Source organism: Schistocerca cancellata, chromosome 12, assembly GCF_023864275.1.
Source record: "Schistocerca cancellata isolate TAMUIC-IGC-003103 chromosome 12, iqSchCanc2.1, whole genome shotgun sequence".
Lineage (NCBI taxonomy): Eukaryota > Metazoa > Arthropoda > Insecta > Orthoptera > Acrididae > Schistocerca > Schistocerca cancellata.
In genome coordinates this window covers 34162737-34179626 of record NC_064637.1, presented here as the reverse complement: position 1 = coordinate 34179626, position 16890 = coordinate 34162737, and the positions used below count along the sequence as shown (strand labels likewise).

The following is a 16890-nucleotide window of genomic DNA, read 5'->3' as shown; positions in this document are numbered from 1 at the left end:
CACGGAGTGCTGCACTGAAGAGAGGTATCGATGTTGGTCGGTGAGGCCTGGCAGGAAGTCGACGTTCCAAAACAACCCAAAGGTATTCTGCAGGATTTAGGTCATGACTCTGTTCAGGCCAGTCTGTTACAGGGATGTTATTGTTGTGTAACCACTCGGCCACAGGCTGTGCATTATGAACAAGTGCTCGATCATGTTGAAAGATGCAATCGCCATCCTCAAATTGCTCTTCAAAAGTGGGAAGCAAGAAGGTGTTTAAAACATCAGTGTAGGACTGTGCTGTGATAGTGCCACACAAAACAACAAGGAGTGCAAGCCCCCTCCATGAAAAACGCAATCACACCATAACACCACCTCCTCCAGATTTTATTGTCGGCACTACACATGCAGGCAGATGATGTTCACCGGGCGTTCACCATACCCACACTCTGCCATTGGATCACCACATTGTGTACTGTGATTCGTCACCCCACACAACATTTTTGCACAGTTCAATCATCCAATTTTTACGCCCGTCACACCAAATGAGGCATCATGTGGCGTTTACTGGCACGATGTGTGGCTTATGAACAGCTGCTCGACCATGAAATCAGAGTTTTCTCACCTCCCGCCTAGCTGTCACAGTAGTTGAAGTGGATCCTGATGCAGTTTGGAATTCCTGTACGATGGTCCGGATGGATGTCTGCCCGTGGCACATTACGACCCTCTTCAACTGTTGACAGTCTCTGTCAGTCAACGGACAAAGGTCGGCTTGTACACTTTTGTGCTGTACGTGACCCTTCACATTTCCACTTCACTATCACATCAGAAACAGTCGACCTAGGGATGTTTAGGAGCGTGGAAATCTTGTGTACATACCAGGGTGTATACGGCCCGGGACATCCGGGAATTCCGGGAAAAACCCGGGAATTTTTTCATCCGGGACAAATCCGGGAAAAACCCGGGAATTTTTTAGAATTCCGGGATTTTTCGTTGTTTTAGATTACAGTTAAAGTTTTGTAGGTGTGACGTGTAAGATCTGATACGCTGACAAAGAACTTTAGTCCACTACTGCTAAATAATATTGCAGCAATGAAACACAATCAGAGAATAACACCAAAATAAAAGTTTAGTTGCGTAGAAAATGGGTAAATAGTGTCTAAGGATTTAGGTCGAAGATTATGCAGTACGTCCGTAACAACTAATATGCATTCGATGTGTGTGATGTCACAATTGTTTACATTTCTAACAATCACCAGAAAATATTACGAATAGTGGCTTGAGATGCGTTACTTTCGAAGTAAATTTCCACGCAAGATGATTTATGTTACGTGTGAGAATGTGCAGTGCATTTCTTAAATCACAGTGCGTTATAACTCTCATTCAAAATGTAACACTTTGAGGATCAGCCATTTCAAAAATGTCGGGCCCAGAAGATAAATCATTTATGCCACTATTTAAAATTTTACCGGCACATTTGTATTTGATATGACTTAACGTGTAACACACGCTAAAAAAAGACCGAGCTTCAAATTAGTTTTCATATTTAATGTTGTACTTTCATCGATAAAAAATTATGCAATCGATGGCAAAAAGTTCCATTGACCTTCAAAAAAATGTGCATAATGTGTTACTGAGCAATGTCACAAGTCCCTTCATGCCAGAACACTTCGACTTTTCTAAGCAACTGATAATCATTTTGGCACGATTTTAATTGCCAAATTAGAGCCTGTTAGTAGGCCTACGGACTTCCTATCATTGTAGGACTAATAACAGTTGATGCCAATAGAGGATGCAATTCTCGTTCGTATATACACATCTGCTTACGAGTTAACCGGTGTAGAAACGCACTTTGCTGAACTGAGCGAGCTCGGCCTACATTCGTAACATACGCGCCGCGGCCTGTCTTTCTCGTAGGCCTCGTGCTCTGAATAACTGCCGTCATTCGCTAGCGAGGTCACGTGACATGAGCTATGACTGGCTGACAAAAGTGCATCGCTCAACGCAATCTCTATTTTAGCGTTTCGGAAGTACCGTGCTGTAATTTGTGGAATTTGTGTATATACTTTAGCAATACGAAAATACACTCTGTGCATATTGTATCGCATCAAACAACTTTCCAAACGCATTGTTTTCCTGGATTTCGTTTCCTAAAGTGCTGGGACGTCCTCCGCCGGTATAAGACCTTTAAGATTCAAAGGACTGATAGGTTTTACAGCTTCGAGGGAAAGTATACTGTTACTTAACACGGATGTATTTTCACCCGCTTTATACGTAATTTCATCCGGGAGAAATTGTGTTTTTAACCGGGAAATCCGGGAAAAATCCGGGAATTTTTTTTTCTTGTCCACGTAGACACCCTGCATACGTATGACACAAGTGACACCCAATGACCTGAACAAGTTCGAAGTCCACGAGTTCTGTGGAGTGCCCCATTCTGCTCTCTCACGATGTCTAATGACTACTGAGGTTGCTGATACGAAGTACCTGTCAGAAGGTGGCAGCACAATGCGCCTAATATGAAAAACATGTGTTTTTGGCAGTGTCTGGATACTTTTGATCATAGTGTATTTTAATCACTACAATAATATCACATCTTCTTAACCTGTAAAATTTCATTTTTTATTTTTTTTTTTTTTTTCTCCTTCCCTTCTAGATGCTTTTCTTTTTTATGATGTAGTGTGAAGCAGACTTTTGGTGTGTCGAAACTGTTTATGGCATTGTAGAATGCTCATATGTGACAAAAATCAAAAAAATAAATGAAGTTAATCATTCGATTACTTAATCTCCGTGGACAATATATCTTTTAATTCAAACATCACAGCTACTCTCCGTCTTTGCATTGTACGACGCCTTTGATTTCAGATGTCTTTTTGCCTTTGTACTGGCAGCTAATCTTCAAATCGTGTAAACTTTAATTTGGAATATCAGGTGAATGGAAGGAGCAAAGAGGGTGCAGTTACTGTGAGAAATAATTATAGTTCCTTACACTAATAATACGGTATGTATGTCGACAGCCGGTGGCTGAGGCTACTGTTCGGTCGGGAGTTTCCCCTGCAGGACCTGCTCGTGCTGTGGGACGCCATCTTTGCAGAAGGGCAGGACTTCGAACTAGTCAACTACATCGTCGTCGCCATGCTCATCGCCATCAGGCACCAGTGTGAGTACTGTACTCGTATTCTCTGTATAAAATTTAGAAATGGTGCTCCAAAGTGAACATTCTAACAGAAGAGGACATTGACGACACATTTCTTCCTTGTGAAAAGCCACCCTGTGAAAGAAAGCATCGCAAGATGGGTTGTGAAACAATTCAGTGAAGAAAGGGAACTTGCATGTGTGTTGTTAGTTGGCTGTTGAGCAATCTTAACCTAAATCCAACTGAAAAAAAGAATGAGCACAGGCAGCTTCTCATCTGCAAGTGGTTGATGGGTAATGCGTAACCACATTAAAGGTGAGGAAATCTTACCTGCAGCTCTGTTCCTGGTAAGGGCACGTATGCTAGCCAAAGTGCAGCAGGTGTTTGAACCCACTGTCCGTGCTGTTTATTAATGATCCATACAGACCATATTAATATTAACGTCAGACTTCTTGCAGATGATTTGGTTACCTGCAGTAAAGTACTGTTTAAAGTAGATGCACTTTGGAAAACACTGAAAAGTAGTAACATGTGACTACATCATCACTGAGTAGTAATTTGAGTCACTGATCCCAAAAAAAATATCTGGGTACAACAATTTTTGGGGATTTGAAGTGCAGTAATCACATAGGCACCGTCACAAGGAAAGTAGGTGGTAGACTTTTGTTTGTTGATAGAATACTGTGATAATGTAATCAGCTTACACAAAGGAGATGGCTTACAAATCACTTGTCTGACCCATCCTATAATATCATTCAAATCTTTCGGCTTGTATCAGATAGGATTGATCAGGGATACTGAATGTATTCAAAGAAACCTTCAACATCGCAGCGCATCAGCAATCGTTAGTTAATATATTAAAAAACTAGAAACCCGCCTCGATGCGTAAAAAGTGTTAACCTGGGTTTCGGCGTAGATAACCACACCTTCTTCAGAACAATAAAACCCACAAGTGTCTAAGAAGACCTTTGTCAATGATTAAAAGAACAGCATAGCTATACATTTATAAACGAAAAAAAGGAAAACACAAAGAGTACATATGTACAAAGTCTAAACCACTACTTAACTTAATGGTGTAACCTCCACTTCACACTGGCCTATGTTTGATGGGCCATGACCTGCCATAATGTAATCGAGGCGGGTTTCTAGTTTTTTAATATATTCAAAGAAATGTAGCATGAACTATGGCATGTTTGTTTGGCCCATTGAACAGTGTCATAGAAATACTGAAGAAGATAAATGGGCAAACACTTGAGCATAGACGCCAAGTATCTCATGAAAGCCTATTCACAAAGTATGAAGAACCAGTATGAAATGAAATGATCGTACGGCATTGTTGGCCAGGAGACCCCCACGCGGGGTGTTCGGCCCCCAAAATTGCAAGTCTTTTTTAGCTGACGCCACTTCGGCGACTTGCGAGTCAATGATGATGAAAGACACACAACACCCAGTCATCTCGAGGCAGAGAAAATCCCTGACCCTGCCGGGAATCGAACCCGGGACCCCGTGCGCGGAAAGCGAGAATGCTACCGCAAGACCATGAGCTGCGGATGAAGAACCAGTAGAAAGTAATGAGTGTAGGAATATACTATAATCTCCTACATATTGCTCTCCCAGGATACATGAAGGCAGGATTAGTCTAAATCACTGCATTCAGAGAGGCATTTAATCAGTCATTCTTCTGTCCTACCATCCGCTGATTGAACTAGAGGACATCCTTGTATGTGATAAAATGGGAAATACCCTCTGTCGTGCACTTTCATTGTTTTGCAGAATAACGCTGCAGATGTAAAGGGTCCTAACTTGAGTATTTTGTGATAAGGAACTAATAGTTCAAATGAATTTGCTTGTATAAAACATTTGGCCAGTGAGCATGCAATAAGCATAACACGTCCAGTCACATCTCTAGGCTGCGACTAAGCCATTTCTCTACAATATACCTTCTTGCAGAAATTCTAGCCCAAGAGGTATGCGGGAGAATCTGTGTGAAATTTGGAAGGCAGGAGATGAGATACTGCTGGAAGTAAAGCGGTGAGGATCGGACATAAGTTTGACCTTGGTAGCTCAGTCAGTAAGCACTTGCCCGTGAAAGGCGAAGGTTCTGGGCCAGAGTCCCAGGCCGGCACAGAGTATTTATATGCCAGGAAGTTTCAAATCTGTGCACACTCTGCAGTAGAATGAAAATTCATTCTGAGAATGCATCACATTCACACCATTTTGTGTTGTCAATTGTGCGAATGGAGTTTGAGCCTTTCCCATGTTCCCATCGTGATGATGAATATCTGAATGTCTCCTGTCTGAATAGTGATACCAGTAATAAAGCAAATAACGTGGAACCTGTGATAGCTTGTGTTTGCCGATAAACAGTCTGTGGTGTGTCTACAATAGAATTTACCATTGTCTACAGTTCATGACAGGTTGTCGAATGTGTGTGGAGTTTTCCTCATTATGAGAAACTTTGTAGTGGTAAACAATATAAAATAAAAAGATTGTTTATCCTAATAGTGATAGCCAGCAAATTGGGTACATCTACATCTACATGTATACTCCACAAGCCACCCAACGGTGTGTGGCAGAGGGCACTTTACGTGCCACTGCCATTACCTCCCTTTCCTGTTCCAATCGCGTACGGATCGTGGAAGGACTGCCGTAAGCCTTCATGCGCGTTCGAATCTCTGTGATTTTACATTCGTGATCTCCTCTGGAGGTATAAGTAGGGGGAAGCAATATATTCGATACCTCATCCAGAAACGCACCCTCTCGAAACCTGGCGAGCAAGCTACACCGCGATGCAGAGCGCCTCTCTTGCAGAGTCTGCCACTCGAGTTTACTAAACATCTCCGTAACGCTATCACGCTTACCAAATAACCCTGTGATGAAATGCGCCGCTCTTCTTTGAATCTTCTCTATCTCCTCTGTCAACCCGACCTGGTACAGATCCCACACTGATGAGCAGTTCTCAATTTTAGGTTGAACGAGCATTTTGTGAGCCATCTCCTTTGTTAATGGACTACATTTTCTAAGGACTCTCCCAATTAATCTCAACCTGGCACCCACCTTACCAACAATTAATTTTATATGATCATTCCACTTCCAGTCGTTCCGTATGCATACTCCCAGATATTTACAGAAGTAACTGCTACCAGGTTTGTTCCACTATCATATAATCATACAATAAAGGATCCTTCTTTCTATGTATTTGCAATACATAACATTTGTCTATATTAAGGGTCAGTTGCCACTCCCTGCACCAAGTGCCTATCCACTGCAGATCTTCCTGCATTTCGCTGCAATTTTCTAATGCTGCAACTTCTCTGTATACTACAGCATCATCCGCGAAAAGCCGCATGGAACTTCCGACACTATCTACTAGGTCATTTATACATATTGTGAAAAGCAATGGTCCCATACACTCCCCTGTGGCACACCAGAGGTTACTTTAATGTCTGTAGACGTCTCCATTGAGACATCTGTAAGAACTGACATCACTGCATGAAGGAGATACAGAGATCTGTCATTTTCAAAAATTTTAATAATCTTCATCACAATAAAATATAGTTAAAATTTACTGATTACTGGTTTCAGATAACTAGCAACCGTCCTCAGGTCTAAGGAAATAAAGAGAAAATTGCATTTCAGTTAATGGGAACACTTAACAGTCTTTAAGAAACATACATTATTTATAAAACATTTTTATAATATTTATTTTTTGATACTTTTTACAAATGTATGGTTTTTAAAAATTGTTGAGTGTTAACATTAACCGAAAGATAGTTTTCTGTTTCCAGAATGCCATGCTGCATCAGTGTGTGCACTGATTTGAAACTTTCTAGCAGATTAAAACTGGGAATCAGACCGGGACTCGAACCTGGGAGCTTTGCCTTTCGCAGGCAAGTGCTCTACTGACTCAGTTACCAAGCGAGACTCACAACTCACCCACTGTCTTACATCCTCCACTACCTCATCTCCTATCTTCTGTGACAGGGTAAAGCTATAGGAGAACTTGGAGCAGAAGTGAGAGCCCACAACTGTAATGAAGACACAGCCAGACAGCAGGTGCCGGTCGTCTGAACTGCTCGATCGACCTCTGTGCCGGCAGACCACAAAGACCGGAACTGGGTCACAGGTCACAGGACACACCTGGTGTCACGAACCGACTCAGCTCGGCCAGCGTACTGCCGGTTATGCTACACTTTTCAGTTACTGATATGTTCCAGACAGTTCAGCATACAGGCCACCCGGGGAGGAGCGGTATTTAACCATGAAACTTCCTGGCAGATTAAAACTGTGTGCCAGACACTCAAACTCTGGAGTTCCAGTCTCAATCCGGCACACAGTTTTAATCTGCCAGGAAGTTTCATATCGGTGCACACTCCGCTGTGGAGTGAAAATTTTGTTCAGTATTTAATTGCGTTTGAATCGGCTCGTCATCGTTTGGATGCCGGCTTGTGACGATTCCGGGAGTCGCCGGTGCAGCATTGGGCAACGCCCTCCATCGGCCGGTCCTCGGAGACAGCATCACTGATGAGGACGACGTGACAGTGACCGAATGCCCAATCGGTCAAATCGAATGCCGACGCCCACCTCTGATACCCTTAAATAGTGCAGACCGCTGCTGAATCCACCGGTTACGCGGCGGCATGTTTATTAGAAGGTTCTCGATGAGTTGGCTAACGCAACCGCGCCACACGGGGCCCGTGCCTGCGTAATTCTGCTATTGCTGTGTTCTGATGGCTGCCACGCACGTACACACATACCGACACTCGTTGCAGAACTGTGTCACCTGTATAATGCGCCGGCCAGCCTTCGTCCGCCGTTTGGCGTGAGGCTGGCGCATCGCGCACTGAAACACACTGAATCAAAATTTCGCACCATATTTCCTAAAAATAACCCCTTGTCCTCTACATTTGTCCGAGCACCGGCCCTCCGATTGCTTGTTATGCTGCCGAGTTCTACGGATTTGGAGTATGGTATGGCATACTCTGACTTTGCTGAGCAAACTATGGGTGGTAAGGGAGAGACAGAATATGTGGAGGTCCTCACTGTGGACCTGTTGCAAGCACTCCACCGTTCTTTTCCGGCTCTGCATCGGCTGTACTCGACTGACTTGTCATCTCCATTGTGAGGATGTGCCCCACTGTCTTTGTGGTGCTCGTTTGACAGTGATCCACATTTTGTTGGACTGTCCCAACCTAGCCTTCCTGCGGTGGACTCTTATTCTTCTCGACTCATTACCCCTGGTGCTAGCACACGGTGCCTCAGTGGCTGACCTGGTCTTACAGTTAATTTGTAATGAGAGTTTTTCCCACTCCCTCTCTAAAGGAGGGTGCCTCAGACTTGTCGACCTATTGATGGGTTGGCCGGATGCCCCATTGCCTCCTCTGCTCGAAACAAGTGGAGGTGTCTGGGCCCGGTGGTCCGCTCCAGTCCTTACTCTACATGTTATTTTGCTCTTCTTCTCCCTTCTCGTGTGTTCTGTTTGACGTGGTGTTCTTACCCTATTTTCCTGTGCTTCTCTTGCCCTGTCCATGTCACTAGTCGTCGTGGGTATTTATTGTCGGTTGGTGTGTCTCTGGTAAGTGATGGGCATATGTCAATCATCGCAGTTTCTGCCTTTGTGGGCCTCCGGCTGCTCCCTTTGCTGGGCATCTTGCCTGTCTTTCTTCCTTTCCCACATTTTCTTCTTGTTCCTGTCCCTAGGCTTTGTTGACCTTCGGTAGACCTCGGGGTTTTCTTTCCTCGGGTTTTTCACACTAGGCCGTTCTTTGGTGTTTGGTTTTGTTGACTTGCCTGTTCCAAGTAGGAGGGACTGATGACCTCGTAGTTTGGTCCCTTTAGTCATTAAAGCAACCAACTGAACTAACCAGAGGAAGTAATTAAACATTTGTTCTTGTTCATGGAAGAGTCAAGTTGACTGATTAACTAAGGGATTGGGTGTATGGGCACCGATGGCCCGTCTGCTGCTTCCACCATCTTCCAAAGAGCAAGACTCCAAACTGTCTTCAGAAGCAACAACTGTTTGTGTTTAACTCTGGTTTTTCCACAGCTACCTCTCTTGTGCCACATTTTATCACCCAACATGAGACAGTTGTTCTTTACATTCTATAATTTCAAACCTCGCAGAAGTTTTGCTGCATATGAGACTAGCACTTCTGCAAGAAGTTACCAGGATGAATTTTTCACCCTGTAGCAGTGTGTGCGCTGATTGAAATTTTCTAGCAGGTTAAAATGCCTTTTACCTGTGAGAAAATTTCAATTTTCTGTTTGTGTCCCCCGCCATAGATCAGAGGATGAGTGCTAGTCACCCAAAACTGGTAATCTTGAAGTTTTAATGATATTTTATTTCACTCAAGACTATAAAATTTTTTTAACACATTGGATACCATTCAAACAAAGGAAAATCCAGGATGGAATGTAACTACATTATGAGAAGGAAAGTTGCCACTCACCATATTGCGGAGATGCTGAGTAGCAGATAGGCACAACAAAAAGATTTTCATACTTAAAGTTTTGGGCCAATGGCAACTGGCAATGGCTATATGGTGAGTGGCAACTTTCCTTTTCATAATGTTATGGCTACCGTTCAAGAAATTTGTGTAGGCTGTGGACCCCCTTGCACATAAAATATTGGAACAGCAACAAAGATAATGTTTTCTCTCGCAGTGCTGTCCAGTGACTACACTGCCTGCCTCACCTACCTCATGAGGTACCCAGGAGCAGTCGACATCTCGTACATCATCGACCACGCTCTGCACCTAAAGGACCCAGATGTAAGTAGCTCACTGCGTATTTCCCATTTCTAGAATAAAATTCCAAAAATTCTAAACCTACTCCCCAGACACATTTTGCCTTTCTCTGGGCTCTCAGAACTGCAGATTTTGAGATGTGGTATGATAGAACTTTCACTGTGGTTGAAGCAATGTAAAAGAAAGACCATTAAAATTTCGTTTTAATAAGTCTAAATTTTAAAAACACCCGATGGGTATCAGAGCCGCATTTCCCCCCACCCCCCCACCCCCCTACAAATTGAGCACTGTGTGGGTCAGTAGGTGTGTGGGGGGGGGGCAGGGCTTATTTTTTTTTAATTGCCATTATTATTTTATGCTGCACAGACTGGACAAAACTCCGCTCAGTGAAGAGAGCTGCAAAAATAATTAAAATATGACTTCAGAGAATGGATATGATACAAAAATAAAGGAGACATCTAGCATATAGACACAAACAGCTAATTCCAAACACACAAGCACGCATGAGCAAGGAAATGGCACACCCTCACTTACAACAACAAATAACCCACAGAATAGGCAACATACTCAAGAAACATGGCCTTAAAATAGCCTCCAGGACAGATAACTTTGTACACAGAAAACTAAAGGCAACCAATGCAGACGCGGACAAACACAACATATTGGGTATTTACCAACTGATGTGCCAAGACTGCAAATTAATTTATAAAGGACAGACAAGTAGAAACTTCAATAGCAGATCCACAGAACATAAAGGAGCATTAAAAAGTAACAGCTGTCATGCTACATTTGCTGAACACCTTATCGACAGCCCAGCAGGCATCAGCACTGACTTGAATATTCTCAAATGCAACAGCAGCAGCAGCACCCCCCCCCCCCCCCCCCCCCACACACACACACACCACGAAAAAAAGAAAAAGAAAAAAAAAAAAAAACAGAAATTAATAAGCGAAGACATAGTTGAAGGGAAAAACACACACACACACACACGGAGCAAGTTCTGCATGACATACTGTGAAAGAAAACGTTGTTTTAGAACTTGTAAATGCTGTCTTAAAAACTGAAATTTATATACATACAAATAGTAAAGAGCATTTTTCCTGGCTGATAGAAAGAAAATAAAAACCCACTGAGGTCACTGTAACTTCAGTGAAATATGTCTGGGAAACAGAAGAAAAGGTAAACTGTGTTTTGTACAAGATGGACAAATCTACTAGTAATTATCAAAGGGCATTAGATTAAACAGGGATATACAAAGGTGATGTTTAGTGACCTGTAAAATGGAAACAGATTGCTCAGTAAAGAAATCCATGTAGCATAAATTACGTTACAGCGGTCAAGCACCTTATATCGAAAATACGTGATTTTATAGTTGCTTGTTATCCTGTCAGATTCAGCTGAAATCTGTTCATTAAGGACATATGATAAAGTGTCGACAGTTTACCATTGTAGCATTTAATGTGAAGCAAAAGCATTAACATAGTTTCGTACTTCCTGCCTGGGAGAAATTTTCTTTTACGGCTTCTAGAGGGAAAAGTTTACTTTCTGAAATATTTGAGGTCCTGTACAAAAATGTCATTTTCTATCTTTAGTTAGTGTCCTACATCTATGCCTTGTTTGTAGCATGCTGTAAAGCCATTGGAAAAAGGCCTTATTTATGTTGTAGATATTATGTGTTATTCGTGTGTGGATAATGCAGTGAGGCTTGTTACAATATTGAAAATAATTTTGCTAATCGCTATGCTAAATATAGTTCTCGTTTCAAATCTCATTGGACAGTCACACTTTATTTCCCGACCGTCGTGCCCATGTTTCATTCTAAAAGTGTGTGAAGTTGCTTCATGTTCAGCTGTGGACACAGACAGGGCTAACCATTAATAATCGGCAGGAAACAGATTGTGAATAGTGCCTTCTGCAAATTTCTAGGAAAGAGTGGTTTCTTCCAATACTTCTGACCACAGAACAAATGAAAATTCACTGGAATTTCTGTGTCAAGTATATTAGATGGACTTAACATGGGTAAACTGTTGGGTCCTGGCTCTTAGTATTGCCTTCAGTGGCTCTAGTATTTGGCTATATAGTGAAATCTCTGTAACATGTTCATGCATCAGATGTAACTCACACAGGTAAAATATCACACATTAGCACAGGCGTTTTTTGCTGCTCATTTTTTCACCTAACTTACGCTTTCTGCCCAGTTCCGTGTGATGCAAGTTATGAATGTCTTACCATGTAACAGCAAACCCAGTAATGCTTCACAACTTATAAATGATACACATTTGAAACCCTCATTAGGAATTGAAGTCCCTTAAAATGGTTAGGCTGGCTGGCATCATTAGTGTACCAGATATGAGAGAACTTTACTGCTGCTGAATCTGTGAGGATAATAGCTTCAGTGACAGTGTTTCACATAATTTTAATCTGCAAATGGATTGGATTACAAAATTTCAACGATTCAGATTGCATAATAGTATTTTAATCATAAAGCAACAAGTCATAAATACAACTTTTCACTTTTCTATTAAAACAGATAGCAAGGGAGAAAATAAAACGATACGTAGCTGTGTTTACCATTTTTGTGTAAATTTATGTATAAGGAGAAATAATATATGAGAAACAGTTGGTGTAATATTTAAATGAGCTACTGTTGTAGTTAAAACAGACTTCAAAAAAGAAAGCAAAACTACATTTTTCTTCAGCACAGCATTTTTCTTTTCACAGTCAGCTTTAACAGAAGACTTGTACATTGTAGATTAAAAAAAAATTGTAGCTTGTAAGTGAGACTGTTGTGGAAAAAAATTTGAAGTAAGTCAGTCAAGAAATGTAGAGCTCTTTGCTGCCAACATTTTCATATATGATGTGTGATCAAAAAGTAACAGGTATCTTCTTTGTCTTTGTGAAAGAATCTTTATTTGGTCATCATTATTGAAGTAACATCCCTCAGATATACCGTATTTACTCGAATCTAAGCCGCACCTGAAAAATGAGACTCGAAATCAAGGAAAAAAATTTTTCCCGAATCTAAGTCGCACCTGAAATTTGAGACTCGAAATTCAAGAGAAGAGAAAAGTTTTAGGCCACACCTCCAAATCGAAACAAAGTTGGTCCATTTTATATGAGACACAATTTAGGTCGAATGAATGATGATACAGCTACAGTAGTTTGGTTCGAGTCGAAAGCTTAGCAGTTAAGCTTTACCAGGTAGCCATTGCTATCCGTCAGGCGCTCCGTCCGTATTTATACGGGTACTCTTCCTTTTTCACGTGCTTCGTCTGGTTTAAATCGATTGCTTATTTTTCTTTGACCTGATCAGTGCGGTTCTCTTTGTTATAGATGTTTACGTCACTCTAAGCTGAAAATGCATTATTGTACTGTGTCATGCATTGTTTGTCGCATTCTGTTAATGTGTGTTTACGACCTGTCGCCGGTCGCGGCATGGCTTGCTTCTGTGCGCGCTACTGCCGCTTACGATAAAGAAAGAGAGGAATTGTCTCATTAGCGAAACAATGGCAAGAGACTGCTATTTGTTGTTACTTACACTGCTGCTTTCTTTGATAATGATCAACAAGAACCAAATAATAGACTGCGTATGATAGAAGATGTTCTGAACGAGAGTTTATCGAAAATTTTTCTCTGTTTGAAAATCTTTGCAAATGCCTCTTTAGTACATTACATTACATTCTGCACAGAAATTAGAGTCATCTTAGATTAAAAAATCTAGTCAATTGCCGTGCTTCATTTCTGACAGTATCACTATTAGGCATAAGAATAATACGAATATAAACATGACATGATATGTATATTCTTCCACATTTGCTGTTGTCTCACTCTAGTTTCGTAGTTGATTAGGCAGACAGGATTTAAATGAGATAGCAGCAAACACGAAAGAATACATCACAAAATGTTTATATTCATATTATTCTTATGGTGAAGAGAATACTGCTATTAGCAACCATCTCTTCTCACAGGTAGGAGAAAATTCAGCATGTAGAGTTGACCATATTGACAAAAACCCCAAACAGTCTTGCTAGTCAGATTTTCGTAGTACATTGAAATGCAGCTACATTCGATGATGAACAATACGGAATTTGTATTTACTTCATTGGATAATGTATTAAAATGCAGTGGTTGAAACTCGGGGCGGAGAAGAAAGCTCGTCCTACCCCCCCCCCCCCCCTTTTTTTTTTTTTTTTTTTTTTTTTCCTCCAGCCTTGGGAATAGAAAGAAGTTGCAGGGGGCCCTTGTCCAGCAAATTCAGCCACAGTTCTGGTTTTCTTTCAGTTGCCTTGCAAAAATGGCCAGAACTCCCAGGTTGTAGTCCTCATTGACCGTACGACCATAAGGCATGAATTCAGTACACACTATCCCATTGTACTAAAGAAAACAGGGAGAACCACCTTCATGTGTGATCAAACTTGTCAAATTTCTTTCAGTCTTGGCTGTTCAGGCAGTTTCCATTGGAATGATTAGGCCTTGGTTCCTGAGTTGTACCCTTATGCCCATGTTTTGTCACCTGTTATAACCTTCTTTAAAAGTTCCGGATTGTTGTTGACTTCACTCAGCAATTCCTTAGTGATGTCTCCACAACAGTTTTGCTTCAAAATTCAACAATATCTGAACAATTTCTTCTGCTATGCATTTCATCCCCAAAACATATGAAATAATTGCTTGGAATCAGGCAAAGGGTATGCTGACATCATTGGCAACCTCTGTGATGCTGATTCGATGATTTTCCAGAACACTTTTCTTTACTTCTTCCACATTGTCGTCAGTAAGTGATGTGTTAGTGTGTTCAGGGCAGTCGTCTTCAACATCTTCCTGACCCTCCATGAAATATTTATACCAATCTTTTAAACTTGCACCTTATTCATAGTAGATTCTTCAAAAGCCACAGTCAACATTTCAGATGTGGTGCTGCACTTCATTCCATTTTTCCAGCACAATTTAATGCAAATTCTTTGATCCATCTGTTTCGAAAGTAAAAATTTGGTGAGCATTCGAAAAGATTTTCAACTATGAACAATAAACTAAATGTGAATGTATGCTTTCCTGGCATATACAGCTGGTGCAGAGTTCTCGGGCTTCCAGCCAGGTGGCGGTGTCATCAAACTGCGACGTTCCGACAAGTGACATGCTCGTCCTCTTTTGGCAAAGTGCCGAGACTTTGCCGTCCCTTTATACCTGCGGTGCGACCCCCACCACCTGGCCGCAGGAGGCTGGGTCCAGGAGAGCGGACAGGCGGGGTGGAGGGGGAAGCGAGTGCACCATTCGTGTTTCCGTCAGAGCATTCCGATCACCTCTCGTGAGCTGGACGGTTCTCGGTGCATTCGTGGCGTATTGCGGCTAATGCTGGATTCCAGGCCACGCTCAGTTGATTACCTTCGTCCTTGTTCACAATATCCTCGTCTACTTGTATTTATATCGATTCTTTAATGATGCTGTCCCAGTACGTCCCGGCTCAGCACAGCACCCTGATGTTCTCGAAATCAAAGGTGTGGGTTTCTTTGATACTATGTTCAGCTATAGCAGATTTCTATGTCTGTTCAAGTCGCACGTGTCTGATGTATTTGTCGCACCTTTTCGAGATGTAGCGCTGCATTTGTCCAATGTACTCTACACCAAATTCGCAGGCAGTGCTATATATGCCAGGTGTGTCGAGTTTGACTGGGTCTTTAGCTGAGCCCAGCAGCTCTTTCGTATTCGGCGGTGGTCGGAAGACAGTATTTATGTTCAATTTTCTCAGTAGCCTCCCGATTTTGGCTGACAGGGGCCCCAGATATGGCAGAAAGGGGAGTCTCTTGTTATCTTCCTTGGAGCCTACCCAAGGAGGAAGCTGAGAAGACCCGAAGGGAGACCTGAAGGATCTTCGACAAGTCGTGACTCCAGAAAGCCAGCGTTACTGCACCGGAACGAGAGGCTATCCGTGCACCAAGGGGTGATGCTGACACCACGGTCCTCCCAGCAGACAAGGGAAATGCGACGGTGCTGATTCGCACAGCCGACTACCGACAGAAAGTCTGCTCTCTGCTGCAAGACCCAGCCTACAGGAAACTCGACAAGGACCCTACACAAACGATGATCAGGAAAACCGTGGCACTACTGAAGGACTCGTATCTTTTAGAGGTAGCGAAGAAACAGCTGTATCCCAGAGCGCCGACGACTCCGCGTACGTACGGATTGCCCAAGATTCACAAAGATGGGGTACCTCTGTGGCCGATTCTGGACACAATCAACTCGCACAGTTATGGACTGGCCAAATACCTGGCAACACTGTTGAAACCACTGGTGGGACACTGCATTCATCAAATGAAAAACTCCGCAGATTTTGTGACAATACTGAAGGACATCCGAATACAGAGAGGTGACCTACTCGTGAGCTTCGATGTCACCTCCGTGTTCACAAAAGTACCTCTACAAGACACCTTGGCACTCCTTAATCAACACTTGAGCCTGAAACAGTGAAGCTCTCTGAATATGCACTTACGACCACCTACTTAACCCATTAAGTCCCAAATTAATTATTTTTAAAAACTGAATTTTTTATTCCTTAATTATAATGTACATAGTGTATGAAACACAGTAAGTACAAAAATAGCCAAAGAATATTTATACATGCTGATATAATGGCTGTCCTCAAAATAGGACACTGGGATCTAACAGTATCGTATAGTATACTAAACTGTATTCAAGTCTTAACTATTTATTTCTTGCGAAATGGTACAAAACACTTCACACATGGTATTACATGGCATTTAACACATTATGTTTTTGGTTTCCCGTTGCATTTAGCTCTTACACATCTTTTTTGCGTACTTCTTTTGTCAATCATATGACCAATTCCATCAAACCTGATGTCTGGTATCAGTCTCAACTGACTTGATGGGTATTCCATTGGACGTCCAATATTTGGTCTTCCATTGTCCAATTTCAGGTATGTAACTGTAACAGCACGTCTGAAATCCAATAAATCCAGTGCATTTTTCCGATGTACTAGTCTGTAGAAGAGCCAGGCATTTACGAGGGCCATTT

The 16890-nt window shown here is 42.0% G+C and overlaps 1 protein-coding gene across 1 annotated transcript in view; it reads left to right on the top strand.

The window, feature by feature from the left end:
- The window catches only part of LOC126109424 (TBC1 domain family member 5), a 161462-nt gene that overhangs the window by 79774 nt on the left and 64798 nt on the right, over positions 1 to 16890 (top strand). Inside the window, exons 9-10 of the mRNA XM_049914458.1 lie at positions 2997 to 3139; positions 9779 to 9885. Coding sequence (XP_049770415.1) covers positions 2997 to 3139; positions 9779 to 9885 — 250 coding nt within the window. The remainder of the gene's footprint in view (positions 1 to 2996; positions 3140 to 9778; positions 9886 to 16890) is intronic.